The sequence below is a fragment of the Dendropsophus ebraccatus genome, chromosome 11, assembly GCF_027789765.1.
Source record: "Dendropsophus ebraccatus isolate aDenEbr1 chromosome 11, aDenEbr1.pat, whole genome shotgun sequence".
NCBI lineage: Eukaryota > Metazoa > Chordata > Amphibia > Anura > Hylidae > Dendropsophus > Dendropsophus ebraccatus.
The window spans coordinates 34395186-34415103 of NC_091464.1; the positions used below are offsets into that span (position 1 = coordinate 34395186).

The following is a 19918-nucleotide window of genomic DNA, read 5'->3' on the forward strand; positions in this document are numbered from 1 at the left end:
GCAAACACGTCTTCAGTACAGAGAAGCCAGTGAAGACGGGCTCTGCTCTCTCCATTGTAAGCCTATGAAGGGGGGAGGGGCTGAGGGAGATGAGGGAGCAGGAAGAGGTGACATGAAGGTCAGCTGTTTGTAGACTCTCTGGGCACCTAAAACGCTAAATTCAGGTGTCAGAAAGGTCAGTGCTTATCTATGTACTTACTGAGAGAAGATTGCAGGGTGTTGTGCTGTGCAGGACTGCTCCGTGCTCAGTCACTCCTAACAGCCCCTCCCCTCTCCATAGCCACATAATGGAGACAGAAATCCTGCTTCATTTGATGTGAGGGGGGAGGCTGGGAGATTGCTTTTTTAGTACAGAAGGAAACTCTTTTAGTACATAAAACCTATTACAGAGTTTCTTAAAATCGCTTGTACTGTTGATATTTAATGTTTTCAGAAAAATGGCCCTGAAATGACAGTTACGCTTTAAAGTAATTTTGTAGAGCCAATCAGGTGTTCTATATCAACGCGTGAGATTCTCCTACACCCTCACACATCTGAAGAAGCCATGAGAATGAGTAAGTACAAAATTTCGCCACCTTAGACAATTTGATGCTCAGGTCATTCTCCCAGATGAGGGTATAGCTCGGTGTTTCCAGTGACGAGTTGTATAAAAGAGACTTAAATAGAGGACAATAATCCTTTGGGTAGTGAGAGTAATTTATCCAACCAGTTAAGGCTGGGTTGCAGGTAAGATAGGTTTCAGTTTTTTCAAGGCTTGGTGACAGTGCAATGATGTGACCAAATTAAGCTTGTGTTGTAATGTTGTTGGGAATAAAGTGGAAATGTCAGTTGAATCAGTATTATATCCCTCTAATAGGGTACGGTTCGAAAGGTCAAACCATATATCCTCATGAGCTCAGGTGAGGTCTATGTAAGAGGGGAGTTCATTTAGATGAGCTAATGGAGTGATCTGTCTCACAAGGAGAGAATGAATTGTCTGTAAACCACAGCTGTTCCCTTGGTGGTAGGGCTGAGATTTGCCAGTAGTAGTGGTTGGGAGTGAAGACCAAAGAGAATCACATTTGTCCCCTCTAAGTAAAGACCTCTCAGCTTGCACATCAGATCAGTTGAAAACAGTTTTGTCAGGCATATCCATGAATGAATTTTCCATGGTGTTAACCTGCACAAGTTTGTAAGCACATTCCAAACGGAGTGGGTAGAGAGAAAGCAATTGAGATTGCAGCTTTTAGGAGCTCGGAAAAGCGTCTTTGACGCTTTGTACTAGAGAATAAAAGCATTTTCCTACAACCTGGACGCACAGAGGGATATATAAAAAAGTGCCACATATTTATTTGACCTACCAGCTATCAAACAGTGTCAGCAGTTTGGAACATGAATTACGGATGACAAATGTGGGCCATATAATAGCTTGTCTGTTTTTATTGAGGTGCTGATCATGGCCACAATACAGATCTTTAACACCTACACTTCTGTGTACGGGGCCAGAGAAAACAATGGTTCTGTCTGCAAATGTGAACAGAATAAACAATTGTGTGAAAGGGATCTTAGTCCTTATCTGCCACAAGACAACACTTAGGGCACGTTCACAGTAAGGAAATCATTCCGAGCGGAACCCCTACCCATGTACTCCTGCTATCTCTTTCAATGGGATGCCTTACGCCTTTCAGCTCAAAGTATTGACATGTCAATTCTTTGAGTAGAGAGGCGTGTAGAGCAGAGGCGTGAGAGTCATCCCATTGAAACAGATAGCAAATGGAACCTCGAGCAGAGTCCGCAGGTGGGGGTTCTTCGCCTGATTTCCGTAGTGTGAACGGGCACTTTTAGACAAATGTTTCTGAATGTAGATTTATTGAAACACAGTGGGGGAGATTTATCAAACATGGTGTAAAGTGAAACTCGCTCAGTTGCCCCTAGCAACCAATCAGATTCCACTTTTCACTATCCAAAGAGTCTGTGAGGAATGAAAAGTGGAATCTGAGACAATTCTACTTTACACCATGTTTGATAAATCTCCCCCAGTGTCAACACAATTTTAGCATATATGTGGTACTAGATTAGTTCTAGGTAAGCAATAATGTTTATTTTGAAACTTCTAAAGGATAATCAATTCTTTTTTTTTTACCACAAAGACACTGTGTTTAAAATGTATTTTAAGACTGAAACATAAGGAAGAATAAAATGTTACTACTTCTAATATTCATGGAGAACACAATAAATGGCACATGGGTAATAATGTAAATTGCAGTCAGTTTCTTAAGATAATTACACTTGGCCCTACTTCCTTCCTATTATTGCATTATGTAGCTTTCCAGTTGCTTTGACTTCAATGTCCCTGAAGCCAGAGTCTGTAAGGAGCTTGGTATATTCTGATGGTGTCCGTTCTTTGCCTTCTGTCTGGACCAACATTTTTAGTGCGGAAAGCTGGGAATGCACTGGGCCACTTCTGTCTTCATTTAAAACAGCTTCAACTATCAGCACTCCACCTCCTTAGTATAACCAAGAGAAATACAGTGTCAGATATAAGAAATGTGCACATACACATGGTATGGACTGTATACTGTATGAGGCCATATATTTTTATAACTATTTCAAGACTATCATATTCTTATAAATTATAAGCTCACCAGGTCTACAAGACTGGTAAATCTTTCTCAGCAGGCCAAGGCATTTTTCTTCATTCCAGTCATGAATAACCCTGGCCATAATATACAGGTCGGCCTCAGGAATAGGATCTTCAAAGAAGTCTCCTTTAATACAGAAGAAAGGACATTGTCAACGTCAAAATACAGACAAACTAGCCATGAGAGATGAGCAAATTTTTTAAAATAATTCAGTTTGTCAGGTTCTCAAATTTTGGGTGTTGGTGCCAGGCTCGCAAACTTAAAGGGGTTATACAGCGCTACAAAAACATGGCCACTTTTCCCCCTACTGTTGTCTCCAGTTCAGGTGTGGTTTGCAATTAAGCTCCATTTACTTCAATGGAACTGAGTTTCAAAACCCCACCCAAACTGGAGACAACAGTAGGGGGAAAGTGGCCATATTTTTGTAGCTCTGGATAACCCCTTTGAGGACCGAACCTAATGAACCGCACTAAAAAGATAAAAAATTGCTTACCTGTTTTGGTGCAATACTTATCTGTCTCCGCTCCCCCGGTGTCCTCTTCTGAGTCTCCGGTGTCTTCTGTGTCTCTGGTGTCTCTAGCCACCTCCAGCCCACTCAGGCTCTTACTGATTATATGCTTGCCCTTATAGTGCCGATCTGCCCCCGGATTGGTGCTATGGGGCAGGCTGTGATCCTAACAGGTGCCCTAGTGCTCCTAACGGTTTCACCAAACCATGAAGCAAATGACTGACTGCACCGGAACTGCGCCAAGGAGAAAGGTAACAGACATCTCCCGTGCAATAGGGACAAATCAACTTGTTACATTTGTCTAACTTGCTGATAGTTCCTTCCTTTAAGGCTGTCAGAAATCATTATGCTTAGACCCTTTTCTTTTGCAGTCTTTGCTAATACAGAACTACTGATATGATACTAGGATAGAGGTTTCCTCCTCCCCAAGTGCATTATTTTACATTTGAAACCAATTCAGCTCAGTGCTAAGGTGATGGAGGTATATTTAGGATATTTTTGCCATCTGGACAGGAACAGAACAGGGATTACATGGCTTTTTTGAGTTCTTGAACTCAACTCACAAGCGAAATTTTCCAGGGAGTCTCTTCACTTCTTGGACACTCGGGTTTTCATAAATGGCAACAAACTCCACACTGACTTATACTCAAAGCCGACTGACCGTAACACACTGCTACACTTTGACAGTTTCTATCCTCGTTCGATGGTACAGTATAGTCAACTTCTCTGGGTTTAAATCATAGTTCAAGACCCACAAACATGTAAGACCCAACTGGACAGGATGTGCTGTTAATTCACAGAAAGAGGCTACCCCAGATGTTTAGTGGGTGACATGAAAAACACAGGTTGATAGAAATGTCTTACTTTCCCCCAAGGTACAACAACCAAAATCACGTGGGTAGCATTTGTCTCCACATATGGCACAGAAAGCAAAAAGATAGCCAATGTCATCCGTAGATCCTGCGGTATACTTAAATAGGCCTTTCCATTAGGTCCTAACAGAAGAACTTTCCCAACAAAGGAAGCTTTCCATAGACACCATTCTATAGCCAGGCCGAAGGCAGAATCTGCCCATGCATAGAATAGCGTCTATGGCACAGGCGGATATGAGCGGGTATGTGAGTGGGTACGAGCGATGGAATCCACCGGAACTTATCTGCGCGGATTCCGTAGTGTGAACCCACCGTTACCCCTACTAGGACTGAGTGAAGTTTACGTCTCACTACCTTAGCAGAAGCTAAATACCTGACCAACGTAAAGACTGGATTTTATGCCATGTTTTGTGTGACTTCAGCTAGTTGTAATGTAGAGACAGGTCCGTCTTCTGTTTAGTTAGTGCTGAACAAGCAGAGTTTATTCTGTGTTATTACTGATGCCGAGGCTGTTTATTTGTTTCTTCAGCCGGATAATCCTGCTTGTTGACTGCTGTTCACACTGCAATCCCGCACTTTACTGAGCAAATCTTCCCACATTACATAATCCATAAACTATTTAATCATGAGCTACTATGCAAATGAGAAACCTGTCCATGGCAAATAATAGCCAAGCATATTATCTATAGTCTTCTTCTTGCTGCTATATAACCTTGTGTAACGCTTATAATAAATGAGTTCTGCCTTGAAATGGTGTCAGAGTGTATATATACACTCTGACACCGGATATACCACAGTCTGGTACGGATTTAGTACCATCCACAACAAGTATATAGTGCTGAGAAGCAGATGGATCAGTGAAGTTTATGGATGTTTTTAGATTATACTGTATGTCATCTAGTTTTGTTTCTTTAATGCATATAGATTAGGGGACCATGTTACCAGTAATTCCATATTGACTATCTATAGTATACACTTGGAATGTAGAATTAGGAAAATAATACACCGATTTTATAATGTTTACATACTGCACCTTCAAGGAAATGTATGTGTTGCTCTGTATTTGTTATAAAATGTTTCTTAGCCATTTGCACAACCTTTGGCAGGTCCATAATGGTGACTGTAGACTCCTTATATGTAGATACAAACTGTTTTGCAAGATTCCCTGAACATCCTACAAGAGAAAAATATTTGTTTTTATCTATAAGGTGCTGGCGAAATATCAATAAGAAAACTCTTTTTAAATACAGTGTTATAGTGGTGTTATATGTTCTGCATTTGCTATGCAACATATATATGCTTTTTTCTTAACAAACTGTTGTTGTGAAGTTGACCTGTTGGTGGATCTATATGGAGGAAGTATACACAGATATGCAGGTCCCCATTCCTGTATACCAGCTACATAAAGTCTACACTGCAGTATCATGGACGTGCAAGGGTTTGTGGTACATGGTAAGGATGTACTTCTTACATTGTAAGGAGTTTGGTCACATGATCTTCTCAATAACAGCTTCAATCTTCAGTCCTATCCAATCTTCAGCTTCAATCCAGACTTAATTCCTTTTCAAGTTAGAACCAATCCCTGCAAGCCTAAGTCCAACCATCTCTACTCAGCTGCTTCCAGACCCACATGTGCTGGGGGCTGACCATCAGTTGCCAATGTAAGACTGGCCAACAGGAAGAGAGGGAAAGCTATACAAGGACCCTCTTGCAACACATTTCTATGTGGGCATCCTACTGAAGTAAGTGCAGCATGCCTTACACACTATGAAAAGTTCTTCATGCATATGTTCTACAGAGACAGGGTGCATTCACACTTAGAAATCTGATTTGTGTAAAACAGATAATGCAATGAGCGCATACAATTATTGCAGAGGACGACACAGGGCTAGATAAAAAATAAAAAACTAAAATAAAAACACTGTAAAATATGTGAAAAGTGCAGTATGGCATTAGTCTAAAGTGTAAGGCTTTTAAATCTTCATAAAACATCTTGCTTGCGATAAAAAGTTCATATCAATGTCTCTTTATGGTAATAATTTTCTTAGAATAAGAAAATGCATATAGTGTGAACTGACTCCAACCCACATATGAGTTTTGCTTGACTGAACTCCCCTAGCCAACCGGGTGATCTCACTACATCTTATTAGGGAAATCGCACTGATGAAACTCTGCCCTTCTCTCTGCAAAGCCAGAGGCATTATGGGAAATGTAGACATTTGAAAACAATTAAAGAGTGCAAATACAAATCAGCATGGCTAAAATCTTATGTTTACCATAATAGATAAAACAAGTAAGCAGGAGGTATACACAATAACCAGGCCCGCTTCTGCCATGAGGCAGACTGAGGCTTCTGCCTCAGGCGGCAGCTCTTGGGGTCCTGCAGGGGGCGGCAGAATCTTCTCTGCAGTCATTTTAGTGAAAGCTAAAATGCCAGCAGCCCCGATCTCCTCACAGTACAGTGCAGTGTAGTCCCCAGACTAGAGTGCAGTGGTGTCCCCAGGCATTAAGATCCGGGGCCAGTGCCCCAAACAGGAAGTTCACTGCCCCGAATCTTTTGCCTAGGGAATCACTGTACTGCACTCTGCACTCCGGGGCTTGGTGCCACCGGGTCCTGTGCTGAGTGCTCAGCACCCTCCAGTCTATTCAGAGGGGGGGGGAGTGACGGAGGATTCAGCAGACCACCTGCTGAATGACACTTATCTGTAGAGTATGTAGAGAGAGGGAGAGAGAGAAAGCCCCTGCGCTCGCTCCCTCTCTCTCCCCCCTCCCCTCCCCTCCCCCTCCCCCTCTCCCTCTCCTGTCACTGTGAGGAGAAGCTGCTCCCTTATCTGGACGCCGCGCTGAAGATGACCTCTGACCTCCCTCTCCTGCCGGGATCTCTGTGACTGTACCACCTCTGTAAGTATACAGCACACTATCACTGATATGAGGTGCAGTGTGATGTTCTGCAGCAGCTGAGGTGTAGTGGGATGTTCTGCAACGGCTGAGGTGTAGTGGGATGTTCTGCAGCAGCTGAGGTGTATGAAGAGGTTCTGCAGCAGCTGAGGTGTAGTGTGATGTTCTGCAGCAGCTGAGGTGTAGTGTGATGTTCTGCAGCAGCTGAGGTGTATGAAGAGGTTCTGCAGCAGCTGAGGTGTATGAAGAGGTTCTGCAGCAGCTGAGGTGTAGTGTGAGGTTCTGCAGCAGCTGAGGTGTATGAGGTTCTGCAGCAGCTGAGGTGTATGATGAGGTTCTGCAGCAGCTGAGGTGTAGTGTGATGTTCTGCAGCAGCTGAGGTGTATGAGGTTCTGCAGCAGCTGAGGTGTATGATGATGTTCTGCAGCAGCTGTGGTGTATTATGAGGTTCTGCAGCAGCTGAGGTGTATGATGAGGTTCTGCAGCAGCTAAGGTGTATTATTAGGTTCTGCAGCAGCTGAGGTGTATGATGAGGTTCTGCAGCAGCTGAGGTGTAGTAGGATGAGGTTCTGCAGCAGCTGAGGTGTATTATGAGGTTCTGCAGCAGTTGAGGTGTATGATGAGGTTCTGCAGCAGCTGAGGTGTATGATGAGGCTCTGCAGCAGCTGTGGTGTAGTATGAGATTCTGCAGCAGCTGAGGTGTATGATGAGGCTCTGCAGCAGCTGTGGTGTAGTATGAGGTTCTGCAGCAGCTGAGGTGTATGATGAGGTTCTGCAGCAGTTGAGGTGTATGATGAGGTTCTGCAGCAGCTGAGGTGTATGATGAGGCTCTGCAGCAGCTGTGGTGTAGTATGAGGTTCTGCAGCAGCTGAGGTGTATGATGAGGCTCTGCAGCAGCTGTGGTGTAGTATGAGGTTCTGCAGCAGCTGAGGTGTATGATGAGGTTCTGCAGCAGCTGAGGTGTATGATGAGGTTCTGCAGCAGCTAAGGTGTATTATGAGGTTCTGCAGCAGCTGAGGTGTATGATGAGGTTCTGCAGCAGCTAAGGTGTATTATGAGGTTCTGCAGCAGCTGAGGTGTATGATGAGGTTCTGCAGCAGCTGAGGTGTATGATGAGGTTCTGCAGCAGCTGAGGTGTATGATGAGGCTCTGCAGCAGCTGTGGTGTAGTATGAGGTTCTGCAGCAGCTGAGGTGTATGATGAGGCTCTGCAGCAGCTGTGGTGTAGTATGAGGTTCTGCAGCAGCTGAGGTGTATGATGAGGTTCTGCAGCAGCTGAGGTGTATGATGAGGTTCTGCAGCAGCTAAGGTGTATTATGAGGTTCTGCAGCAGCTGAGGTGTATGATGAGGTTCTGCAGCAGCTAAGGTGTATTATGAGGTTCTGCAGCAGCTGAGGTGTATGATGAGGTTCTGCAGCAGCTGAGGTGTATGATGAGGTTCTGCAGCAGCTAAGGTGTATTATGAGGTTCTGCAGCAGCTGAGGTGTATGATGAGGTTCTGCAGAACATCATAATACATAATGAGAAAATAATAAAATTACGAATAGCTGAGGTATCGACGTGAGAATACGTGAGAAAAGTTCCTACACAAATTATACTAGTATCGGGGGAGGGGGGGGGGGGGGCGACATTTTAATTTTCGCCTCAGGCAGCAAAAAAGCTAGAATCGGCCCTGACAATAACCTTTATATTATTCTCTTATATAAGCCTATGCTGCACTATATAACAAAATAAATCCTGAAGTGCTTCTAAGAAGAAAAACTAAGGTGAAATGTAAAATTCCAGGGCTAACATAAAAAACAAGTCATACTTACACGTCCCTGTGCCCCAGCAGCCCAGCGACACCATGTTGAGTTGGTGGGAAGTACCTGCCCGTCGGTGATTGCAGAGGTGTCCTGTCTTATTCACTAGCTGGGTGGGCATCTCTGAGTTGGGGTTTGACATCGCAGGACTGGGATATGCAGGAAGCTGGCAGGGGTCCATGAACGGTGATGCAGCAGGTGCAGGAGGACAGGTAAGTATGACTTAGTTATTTTGTTCCAACACCCCCCCTGCCCACCCTGGATTTTTATTGCTCATCTTTAATTAACTATTTATGTATTTTCTTTTACTTTTGTAATAAAATAATATAGAAAACCTATGATCAAACTGCAAAACCTTATTCTTAACAGTGATTGTTGTAATCTATGTGTACAATTTACGGGTAAACCACTTCAAAGATTTCTCTTGAAGATGTCCCTAGAGCTCTTTCATACTGAGGTTTTCCTTCTCTGAAATAAAAAGAAGGAACATTATTTGGTGAGATTTACAGTTGCAAAACATTTCATTACTCACTCACTTTTAAGTCCAATTATCTGGCTGTTCCTTCCTGTACAAACACCATCACTATTTATATTGTAGATTAAACATTAAAGTTAAATCTCCAGTATAATTTTTTTTTTTTAAGTGTATGTTAATTTGCATATAAAAGACATTTTAGAGAATGTGTGTTAAAAATGAAACTTTTTACTTTTCTCTAACATCTTCCATATTTAATAGATACACTGGATAGAAGTTTCCCAGGATTCTATCCAGCCTACCCCGGCATCCCGGCAGGGAGCAGAGCAGCACTGAAAGACTGGCGGCATGATGAGCTAAGTGCTTTGCTTCATTTAGATCAGCGATTTGCTCATCTCTACTCACTATCACAGTTATACCCCTCCCCTTATTCACACTGCATATCTATCAGCTATGTGCTGTGAGTCTTTTCTTTAGTGTGTCCTATGTCATAGAGCAGGGATGGGAAACCTACAACAGCTGGATGGCCGAAGGTTCCCCATCCCTATCATAGAGCTTGACACTCTTCCTTTGTGTTTACGAGGTACAGTAAAAGCAGGAAAATCAGACAGGGTGCAGCTTTATCTGATTTAATACTCTAAAGTGTGAGGCAACAGAAGTTCTATTATTTACCATTTCCTAAACTAAGAACTAGAGCAGCAATGAGACACCTCCTCTCTCTGCAAAGGCATCATGGGAAATGTTATTAGGAAACCGTATCAGTGGGGAATCACAGCACTTGATAACCCATGCCTGCCACATAAGCTAAACATGAAGTATACAGATAAACCTCTTTATTATTCTTCAGAATTTTTTTTTGTTATCTGATGGGACTTTGTTTTATTGCTGAGAAATCCATGCTTTTAAATTTTAAGTGAATAAAATCCTGCACTTGTGGATTACCTAATGGAAATCAGGTAAAAAAATAAAATAAAATAATATATATATATAGAATTTTCAGGACGCGTCACTTACAGGTTTGGACTGCCCACAGGGGAACATGGAAATCCTCCAGTGGGCCCTACCCCTTGGTGGGCCCCTGAGCATGCAGTGGGCCTCCCTGTTGAGCAGCATTAGGATGACATATATTCCTCCAGAATTGCTGCACATGCCTGTCACCCGGTCACTCACTGCCTCTATATAGTAATCTGGGGTTTCAGCTTATTATTTAGAGTAAGGATGGGGAACCCTCGGCCCTTTAGCTCTACCTGGTGCTTTCTTGTACCAGAGGTACATCTGTATACATGAAGTATGTTTGTGGGTCTGTGTGTATGGTACATGAGTGTGTGTACTATGTATGCATATAGGTATTGTGCATTTCTTTATATCTGTGCATGATGTATGGTCACATACACAACTCTGTGCAAAGTCGCTATAGTAGTGTGAAAGGCTTGGCACTGGTTATATCTGGTATATGTAGGGTGGGCCCCTAGAATCAAATTCCCTGGTGGTCCCAAGGTACCCCAGTCCAACACTGACTTATTGTACAGTATCTGCCTAGGGCACCAAAATAACTTGTACCGTCCCTAAGTATGGTGTGTAGAGTATGCAATGGACTGAAATTTCTTTCAATGGAGTGTATATGAGTAACATAGACCAACAACGAAGGAACATTTTGATAGCATGTGATTTTATAATTTCTACGACATTTACACATACAGTACCTTACAGCTTGTGGTAAGAAGTGATAGAACATATATGCGTTAGTATTGTTGAACATCATCATGTGATAGAGTGTTCTAGGGCTGGACTTCACCAAGTATACAGTGGAGCCATCAGTATTAGAATAATAGCCTGAAAAGAAATACTGTAAACTATCAGTAAGACATTTATCTTTCACACAACAGCATCTAAACATTGTATGTACCATGTAAACATCAGTTCTCTTAATTATTAATCGATCATATTATTTGAAATGAAGACATATTCTCATTAAGGATAAAAACCTGTGACATGTTACTTTGACTATGTATCCCTCTTTTCATGCTCTAAGAAGAGCCCCATATATGCCAGTTAGGCCAATTTCACATGGGTATATTATGGACACATTTCTGAACCTGTAATCCAACCTCAAGTACAGGCCCTACCAAGAATCTAATGGTCCAAAGTTCCCTTGATGCTGTTAGTCCAGGGGATCAGACCAAGGCCGGGTCAGGATTTGTGGGATTTCTATAGCCATACTGTAACCTTATAGGAATAATCCAGAAATTTAAAGTGGGTTGTGCCATGAAGCAAGTTGGTAAAATCAGATTTGCACTCTTTTAAATATACATATGGTACACGTGCTGATTTTAAGTATACCTTACATCCCTGTACTGTACTTTTCTTCTCCCCATGGATCTAATCTCTGATCACTTCCTGGTTTCCTCTCTAAAAAGTGACTCTTCTGTGCAGAACATGCACTTTACCACAATCCCACCCCTCCTCCGGTCTTAAGCACTGAAGGTGGAGAGGGGAGAGCAGAGTGGCGCACAGGGGGGAGAGCAGAGTGGCGCACAGGGGGTGGGTGGGCCTGCCCCCTGTGCTTTAGGCCCCACCTTGCACAGGAACCAGGCCACGGTTCGAAAAAGAGGACCACACCGGTCTATTGATTTAAAGATCTTAAAGCGACTTTGTACCCACAATCTGACCCCCCCAAACCACTTGTACCTTCAGATAGCTGTATTTAATCCAAGATGTTTCCTGGAGTCCGTTCGGCAGGTGATACAGTTATTGTCCTAAAAAACAACTTCTAATATTGCAGCCCTGTGTTAAATTGGTGTGGCCTAGAGTACCCCTCCGTCCCTCCTCCCCGCCCTCTTCATCATTAGGAATGCCCCTAGAACAATTTCTGCTATTCACCACCTGTCTGAACAGGTGCTGGAATTTTAAGGCACCTTTGCAGTGTTCAGAGAGGTGATGAATAGCACAAATCCTGCCTGGGGCATTCCTAATGATGAAGAGGGCGGGGAGGAGGGACGGAGGGGCGGTGCAAGCCTAGGGCACAGACACTCAAGGCCATGCCAATTTAACACAGGGCAGCAAGTAAAAAGTTGTTTTTTAGGACAATAACTGAATCACCTGCTCAACGGACCCCAGGACAGATCTTGGATTAAAAGCAGCTAGAAGCTAGAAGCGGTTTGGGAGGTCAGATTGTGGGTACAGAGTCACTTTAAAGCGATGTACCTACTGGTACATTTGCTTTAAGTGACCCACCTTACTATATGCCCAAAAAGCACGTTGTAATCCTAAACTGATGCATTTAACATAATGCACGGGTTTAGACCAATTTTTTTTCATGGTACAACCCGATTTAGGTTACCTTCATTGTTTTTCAAGTCAACTTTTAGGAGCTCCAGTCCAACACAAGCATTAAGCAGTCGCTCCATTCCATCTACACTGGTACTCAAGCGGGAAGCAATTGTTGCTGCTGACATTGGTTCTTGTACTTCATGTAGTAGATCGAAAACTCCCAATTCACATGCTGTAAACATAGTCTACAAGGGAAGAAGAGACAAACTACTTTAGAACCTGTATTACCTATTAGCACTAGAATTATGTAAAATTATGTCGGGATTTGGCAAATCACTAGGGTAAGTGATTAATTTATGACTGGTGGGGGTGTGACCTCTGTGATCTCAGCCAATATTATCAATGAAGGAGCCTATATTTGTGTCCTTTGGAGTTTTACCTCCACGGTGACATTTCTGACCACTCATCTGTGAAGGGAACTACTGCCAATCCTATTTGTGTGAGTGGGGCTGCGCTGCAGTTCCCTACACTGAATGGTGATTGGAGGGTCTTTGTGTGAGGAAAAACCAGTGAAGACCCAATCTAAGGCATTAAAGCATCACAAAGTTAAAAGCCCTGTTTATGATTCCTTTCTATGAGTCAAAAGAGATTTGCTCCCATTTTAGTGAACCTAATGCACTGTCGAAATGGACACCCTGTGATACTGCAGGGGTAATGTCTGACTGGCCACAACCACCCCCAGAATACTGTAATGCAAACAGTAAAACTGAATATTAAAAAAAAAAACTTTAAGAGGTTAAAGTGGTACTCCGGAGGGAAAGAAATGTTTTGAATAGGTTGCTTTAATAAAGTTATATTACTTTGCAATATAGCTTTATTTTTTTTTAAAAGTGCAGTTTTTTTTTATCTCTACGCTGTAAGTACTTCCAGTGCCTGGCAGCAATAAGGGGTGACACAGCCCCTCTGCTGCCACCAGTGTCGGGAAGTGCAGGGCTCTAAGCCCAATCTCCTGCTATGTTCTAGCATTGCTGCACAGCGATTAGAAGAACAGGATGCGATCATTTCGGGCAGCCTCTTCTACCTGTGTACTGTATATAAGAATATAAAGCACATGGGGTGCAGCAGAACATAACAGAAGAGCCCTGAAGTTCCCGACACAGAAACTTGGATTTTTTTTATAAACAAAGATATATTACAATGTAATATAATGTTGTTAAGGCATTCAATACGCAATAAAATAAATAAATGAATAAATAAAATAAACAGTCTCCGAAGTAAGTTTTAAAGTGTCCACAAATGCAGAATTTATATTTGATTAAATTCCATTAAATTTTTACCTTAGAGACTGCAAATCCATCCATATAGTCAAAAAGTTTTTGCGGATATCCAGGTTTTTCCAAGGAGCACATGTTGGTGTGGTATTCAATAGCAGAGTCAGCCTTTATGAGCTCATTTGATTTCCAGGAACAGATTATTTGGTCTTAATTATTTATTTTGCTGTTATTTACCTTTGGACATGACATTATGCTTTCTAGGCCAGGGATGTCAAACTCAGGCCCTCCAGCTGTTGCAAAACTATCATTTCCATCATGTCTGGAGAGGCAAAGCTTTAGCTTTGGCTGTCCACGCATGATAGGAATTGTAGTTTTGTAACAGCTGGACAGCTTTTTAATGTTAGGCTTTTTTTGCTTTTAGGAAAACTGTTCTGAAATCAGAAAATCAGTTTTTAATGTTGGCAATTTAATAAATTGACAAAGCTTTGTATTATACAATTATTTTCTGTAAAGCGGGTTAATTGGTTAATTCTAAGATTTGATTAAATATTGCTACTTCACAAGTACTGCTCATAACAGCCTTCATGCACTAACCCGTAGCTGAGGATCCGTAGCTACGGACAGAACTTGGGATATTCATCCATAGTTGTTCACAACCATCTGGATTTGCACGGACCCCTTTCATTTTGAATAGGGGACACGTGCCGCAAATATGTGCTGCACAATGGCTTGGCCGACACGGATCACAGCCCCAACACAGAAAATATAATTGAAATCTTGGATAAATTCTGAAATTGGTTAACTTCATTAACTTTCACATGAAGAATAGCAAGTCTCACTGGCAAGCATTGGGACAAACAATTTCCAGACGGACCAATCAGAAAATTAGGTTGTGCAACTTTAACCAAGGCATATAAAGAATCATGGGGACAAGGAGTCCAACAGCATCTAAGTGAAGTAATCTTCAATAGTTTCTTGCAAAATAAAGGAAACAATACAACGTTTCGGGTAAACAATGAGCCTTTGTCAAGTATGGAATCATAGGGGTCGTAATGTCAAGCAATATAGTAGAGCGAAATGTTTTAAAACTATAACTTCTATCATGAACTGTTAACAGGACATGGTAGGGGTTGTAGTTCTTCAACTTAGAGTCACATTTTGCAAAACTACAACTCCCACCATGGGCTGACAGAAGGACATGATGTGAGTTATAGTTTTGTAACCTGGAGAACCACAGGTTGAAGAACATGGCCCATATTACATGGCTCGGAGGGTGGCTTGCTGTCCCTTCAACAGCCATGAACACCCCTGTCCTACCAGGGGCTGTATGTGGTGTCATTTTTTTGCGCCATGATCTCTACTTTTTATTAATACCATATTTGTGTAGCTTGGGCGTTTTGATCACTTTACACTATTTTTTTTATATGTATAATGTAACAAAAATCGGCAATTCTGGCACTTTTTTCCTCTTTTTATTACAACGTTTGTCGTACAGGATGATGATTGTTATATTTTGATAGATCGGACAGTTATGCAGGCTACAGTATATAACATGTTTATTTATTTTTATATGTTTTATTTATAATATGGGATGGGGTGATTTTAATCTTTATTGGCGGAGGGGCTTTTAAGTATTTTTAAAAACATGCCATAGGCATAGCATTGATCAGTGTTATCGGCACTCTGCTCATTGAGTCTGCCTGTGGCAGAGCGCCGATCGGACCACACGGAGGAAGGTAAGAGACCTCCGGCAGTCTGTGAAAGCGATCGGGACCCCCGCATCGGTAAGTGACATGAGCTGCTCCTGTCACTTACACTTAAACGCTGCTATCGTGCCGCGATCGCAGCGTTTAAAGAGTAAATGACAGGCTCTGCTCTTTAGTGCGCTTCGTAGCTCCCTAGACACCCAGGACGTACATGTATGTCCTTGATTGTCTAATGACAGACTTCCAGGACGTACATGTAAATCCAGGGTCGTCTAGAGGTTAAAAATCTGTCTGTGTAAACACACCATGAGTCAGAATCTTTTAGGGCAAAGTCCTATCGGAAAGAGGGTCATATATAACCCAAACTATATAACCCATCAGGGAATTTCATACTAGGGGCCCACCCTACATATACCAGATATAGCCAGCGCCAAACCTTCACATTACGATAGTGACTTTGCACAGAGCTGTGTATGTGACCAGCGATGCTAGTAACTTGTCAGTCACTCTATGCAAATAGCATAACGTGCCACATAGGTTTCTTGAAAGGAGAAGTCCCATGAAACTAACAAATCTCAGGCAGGTGGGGGGGGTGGGAACATAATAACAAAAGTATACTTACCCGTCCTGTTCCCTCGTAGCGCTTCCTTAACCCCTTAAGGACCAACAACATTTTTATTTTTGTTCTTACGTTTTTTTTTTCCTCCTCATGTTTAAAAGGCCATAGAGCTTGCATTTTGTCACCTACATTTTGATTTGATGTGACCAGAAATGCGCAATTTTGAAATTTGTAATTTTTTTGCACTTACGCTGTTTACCGTGCATGATCAGGAATGTGATAATTTAATAGTTTGGGAGAATACGCAAGCGGCGATACCAAATATGTTCATTTATTTATTTTTTGTTCATAAAATAGGAAAGGGGGGTGATTTAAACTTTTATTAGGGGAGGATTTTTTTAACAAAAAACAAAAACTTTTTTTCCCCTTTTAAACATATATTAATTTGAAGTCCCCCTGGGACCACGAGGTATTGTAGTTCAAGTCTGTGGTAGTCTATGTACAACAGATGGTATAAAGTGGCGTTTATCATAACTATATAGGAAGGTATTTGTCAGGGAGCGAAAAGAGTAAAAACGAGACCTTAATATGGTGCATTTTTAAACTGTCTAAGTTTCCACTGTCAAGCTAATTGACTTTTTTTTATTTAATTTTAAGAGGTACTCTGGCAACAACTTTATATTAAAGTTGTTATATAGTTATATAGTTGTTATATAGTTATATAGTTGTTATAGTTATATAGATTTGTAAATTACTTCTATTTAAAAGTCTTCTAGTACTTATAATCTGCTGTATGTGCTGCATGAAGTGTTGTATTCTTTCCAGGCTGACACAGTGCACAGTCTCTGTTGCCACCTCTGTCCATGACAGGAACTGTCCAAAGCAATATCAAATCCCCATAGAAAACTTTTCCTCACTAACACCCCAATTAGCACTTTTACTTGTAGGTATCCATATGATTCCACCACCCTTTTGCATTCTGTTTTGCAAAATAGTAGTAATTGCGAAACTCTCCCTAACAATAAGATGGAAATCTTCTTCTATTCCTAAAATAGAGGACACAATCCAAGAAATTAACACTACATACAAATATGAGGAGGCTATAGCCTTTGGTAATAACTCTATTAAGAGAGAATTGGTCACCATGGACAACAAGCTCCTATTTTTCACCTTAACATTTTCTATTTTGTTACACAAGGATTATGACTATGGATGGTTTCCTGATGTATAATCAGATCCGTGTCTACTATAATACTCTTCTTGTTGAAATGTATATATAATTGTTTGGAAATGATGTATGTTTGTTGGAAATGTTGTACGGTTCTAAGTTGTACAACTGTTTTTATTTGGAAAAGTTTGAGTTTATTAAAACCTAATAAATATATTGAAACAGAAAACTTTTCCTGCTCTGGACAGTTCATGTCATGAACAGAGGTGGCAGCAGAGAGCACTGTGTCAGACTGGAGAGAATACATCACTTCCTGTAGGACTTACAGCAACTGATAAGTACTGGATTTTTAAATAAAAGGGAAATACAAATCTTTATAACTTTCCGACACCAGCTGATTTGAAAGAAAAAAAATTGCCGAGTACCCATTTAATTCTACTGAATTCACTATAAATCTGAACCAAGAAAAAGACTGTTGCACATTTTCCTGCTTTTTGGTGTTTTTTGGGGGCACTTTTTCTCTCATTTTTTCATTTTAGTGTAAAGTCATGTGATTCTTTATCATGTGACTCCAGGTTTGCTGTTGATGAAATAGGGGAAAAAACTGTAATTTCCATATAGACGTGATAATATTCCCCCCTATAGAAGTCTGTGGCAAAACACAAAACACTAGGCCTGCTATGATTTCAGAAAAGAAAACATAGCAGAAAAATGGCTTATGGGTATTGTATTTCACTTTTCCCCATTAACTATCAGCTAACATCTGGTCTCTGCGTTTTTGAACCCCCAAAAATGCCATATGCCATATTTCTTAAAAAAAAAAAAAAAAAAAACCTAGACTAGGTCCAGCCATATAGTACATGAGAACATACCCCTCTCCTAAAGTTATTCACAGGATAAGGGATAACTAGACCTATAGAGAATTAATGGAACACTGTCCCTACTGTTTATTGAGGGGGGCACGTTCCCCACATTCTCGTGACCACTGGAATTTTGCAAAGGGAGGGGGCAGCTACCTATCCCACACCTGGATGTATGGTTGTGGGGGCACAATACTTTGCCTTGCCCCTCATGCTGCCCCCACACACAAGAGCCACTGGGTTGTGTATATATGATGTATATTTATGGTGGTGTCCATGTTGCTATAATATGCTATCATTGTCACTTGAGAAACCTTGTGACAAACCTTGCAGATGTAGGTATAAACCTTGCGATGCATCTGTTTTCTTCAAGATTTGAATGCCCTTTAATCCCCGGATAAGCACATACATGCAGGAGTTCAACTAGCCACTTCTCCATCCTACTTGTGCTCATTGTGCAGGTGATAGATCTGTGTAGCAGGCAGATGTCCAGCTTTATGACTCTGCAATATGTGATTGATCCCCAACTCCCAAGCATAATGATAAGTTGAACCAAAGAACACAAAATAAAGACACAACACATTATAATCAGGTGTCAAAGGGTCCCAATTTTATTTAAAATTACATGACACTGAAAATGGCAGACCCCCGACTCACGAAGAGTCACCCTCCAGCACTCAGGCGAGGAAAAACCCCCTGTGGGGGAAACCTCGAGGGAGCCATGGCTGGAGAGTTGCCCCTCCCCTGGGCTTAGAGGGTTATACCAAACTATAAATATAATAATCTGGAAGTAAGAGAGATCTGGCTGCAATATCTGTCACCTTATTGATGGCTAGGTGGATGTATCTCTTCTTCCTCACAGACCAAGGTCCACTTCTCAAGAAGGTGTAGACATGATGAGGGGGCAGTCTAAAGCAGACCACCCCTTTACCCCTGCTAGAACCTCCACATTATATCAAGGGTAGGGGGCAGTAAAGTACACAAACTCAAGGTCCTCTGGCGCATCCAAGATGGCACTGATCAGGGCGCGGTGCATTGCTTTATGGAACCTTCTTTATGACATAAGCGCCTGTCATCGCAGTGCACGGTTGCCATGGTTACTGCAGGTAAACACATCTGAAGCATTAACCCATTAATGACTGGCGATGTACTTTACTGCAGAGGTCACTAAGCACACTTGTTACCAAGCAAACAGCTTATGGTTAGGCCACACTAAGAACACTAAATAATACTGTTTGATGTGGCCTATAACAACCAATCACAGCTCAGCTTTCGTTTCTCATATAACTATGGTAAAATAAAAGCTGAACTGTGATTGGTTGCCATGCACAATTTAGACAATCTAACTTGCCCATAGCAACCAATCAGAGCTCAGCTTTAATTTTATAAGACCTTGTTAAGATATGAAAGGTGAGCTGTGATTGGTTGCTATAGGCGAATCAGACCGTGTTTTGTCTCTGGCAGGTTGATAAAGGTGCTCCATTGCTGTAAAGCTGCTTATGATGATGATGATGATGATGATGACTGAAAACACAGGGCATCAAGTTTCCCCATAATGCTTTGCAGTCTGCCCTTCCTCCATAGCTCCCAACTTTTTGGAGGGACACTTGTGGTTCACAGACATTTCTATACACTACAATTCCCAGCATTTCCAGTCACTCAGTTTAGCATCCACTGGTATACGGTTATATACGGCGGATTTGGTAACATGAAGGAGACTGCTGACAATCTAACTTAATTGTATGTGGAAAGGGCGGCCAAAGAAAAAGCTGTTGAAATGAATAGAGAAGAAGGAGGGGATCCCTACCTGGGAATCCTCCAGAGTAAAGACAGTATGGGTGGCATGTAAAACTACATTTCCCAGGCTGTAATAGGAAATTGGTGATCACCTGATTAGTTAATCAAT

General features: G+C 41.7%; 1 protein-coding gene across 1 annotated transcript; it reads right to left on the minus strand.

Moving 5' to 3' along the window:
- Window positions 1-2162: 2162 nt before the first annotated feature.
- Window positions 2163-13854, minus strand: LOC138767381 (acetylserotonin O-methyltransferase-like). Its single transcript, XM_069944883.1, has 8 exons — window positions 13783-13854; window positions 12516-12690; window positions 10879-11008; window positions 9100-9168; window positions 6863-6900; window positions 5035-5175; window positions 2625-2747; window positions 2163-2486 (listed from the first exon to the last, which is right to left on the minus strand). The coding sequence occupies exons 1-8, from the start codon at window positions 13852-13854 to the stop codon at window positions 2275-2277; spliced, it is 960 nt and encodes a 319-aa protein (XP_069800984.1). The 3' UTR covers window positions 2163-2274.
- Between the last annotated feature and the right edge of the window lie 6064 nt (window positions 13855-19918).

Coding starts and splice junctions, on each gene's coding strand:
- LOC138767381 (XM_069944883.1), bottom strand. CDS start 13,854: ATGTGCTCCTTGGAAAAACCTGGATATCCGCAAAAACTTTTTGACTAT. Junction 11,009..12,515: donor TGACTTGAAAAACAATGAAG/GTAACCTAAATC, acceptor ATTTCTTTTCAG/GCTATTATTCTAATACTGAT. Junction 2,487..2,624: donor TTACCAGTCTTGTAGACCTG/GTGAGCTTATAA, acceptor GGTTATACTAAG/GAGGTGGAGTGCTGATAGTT.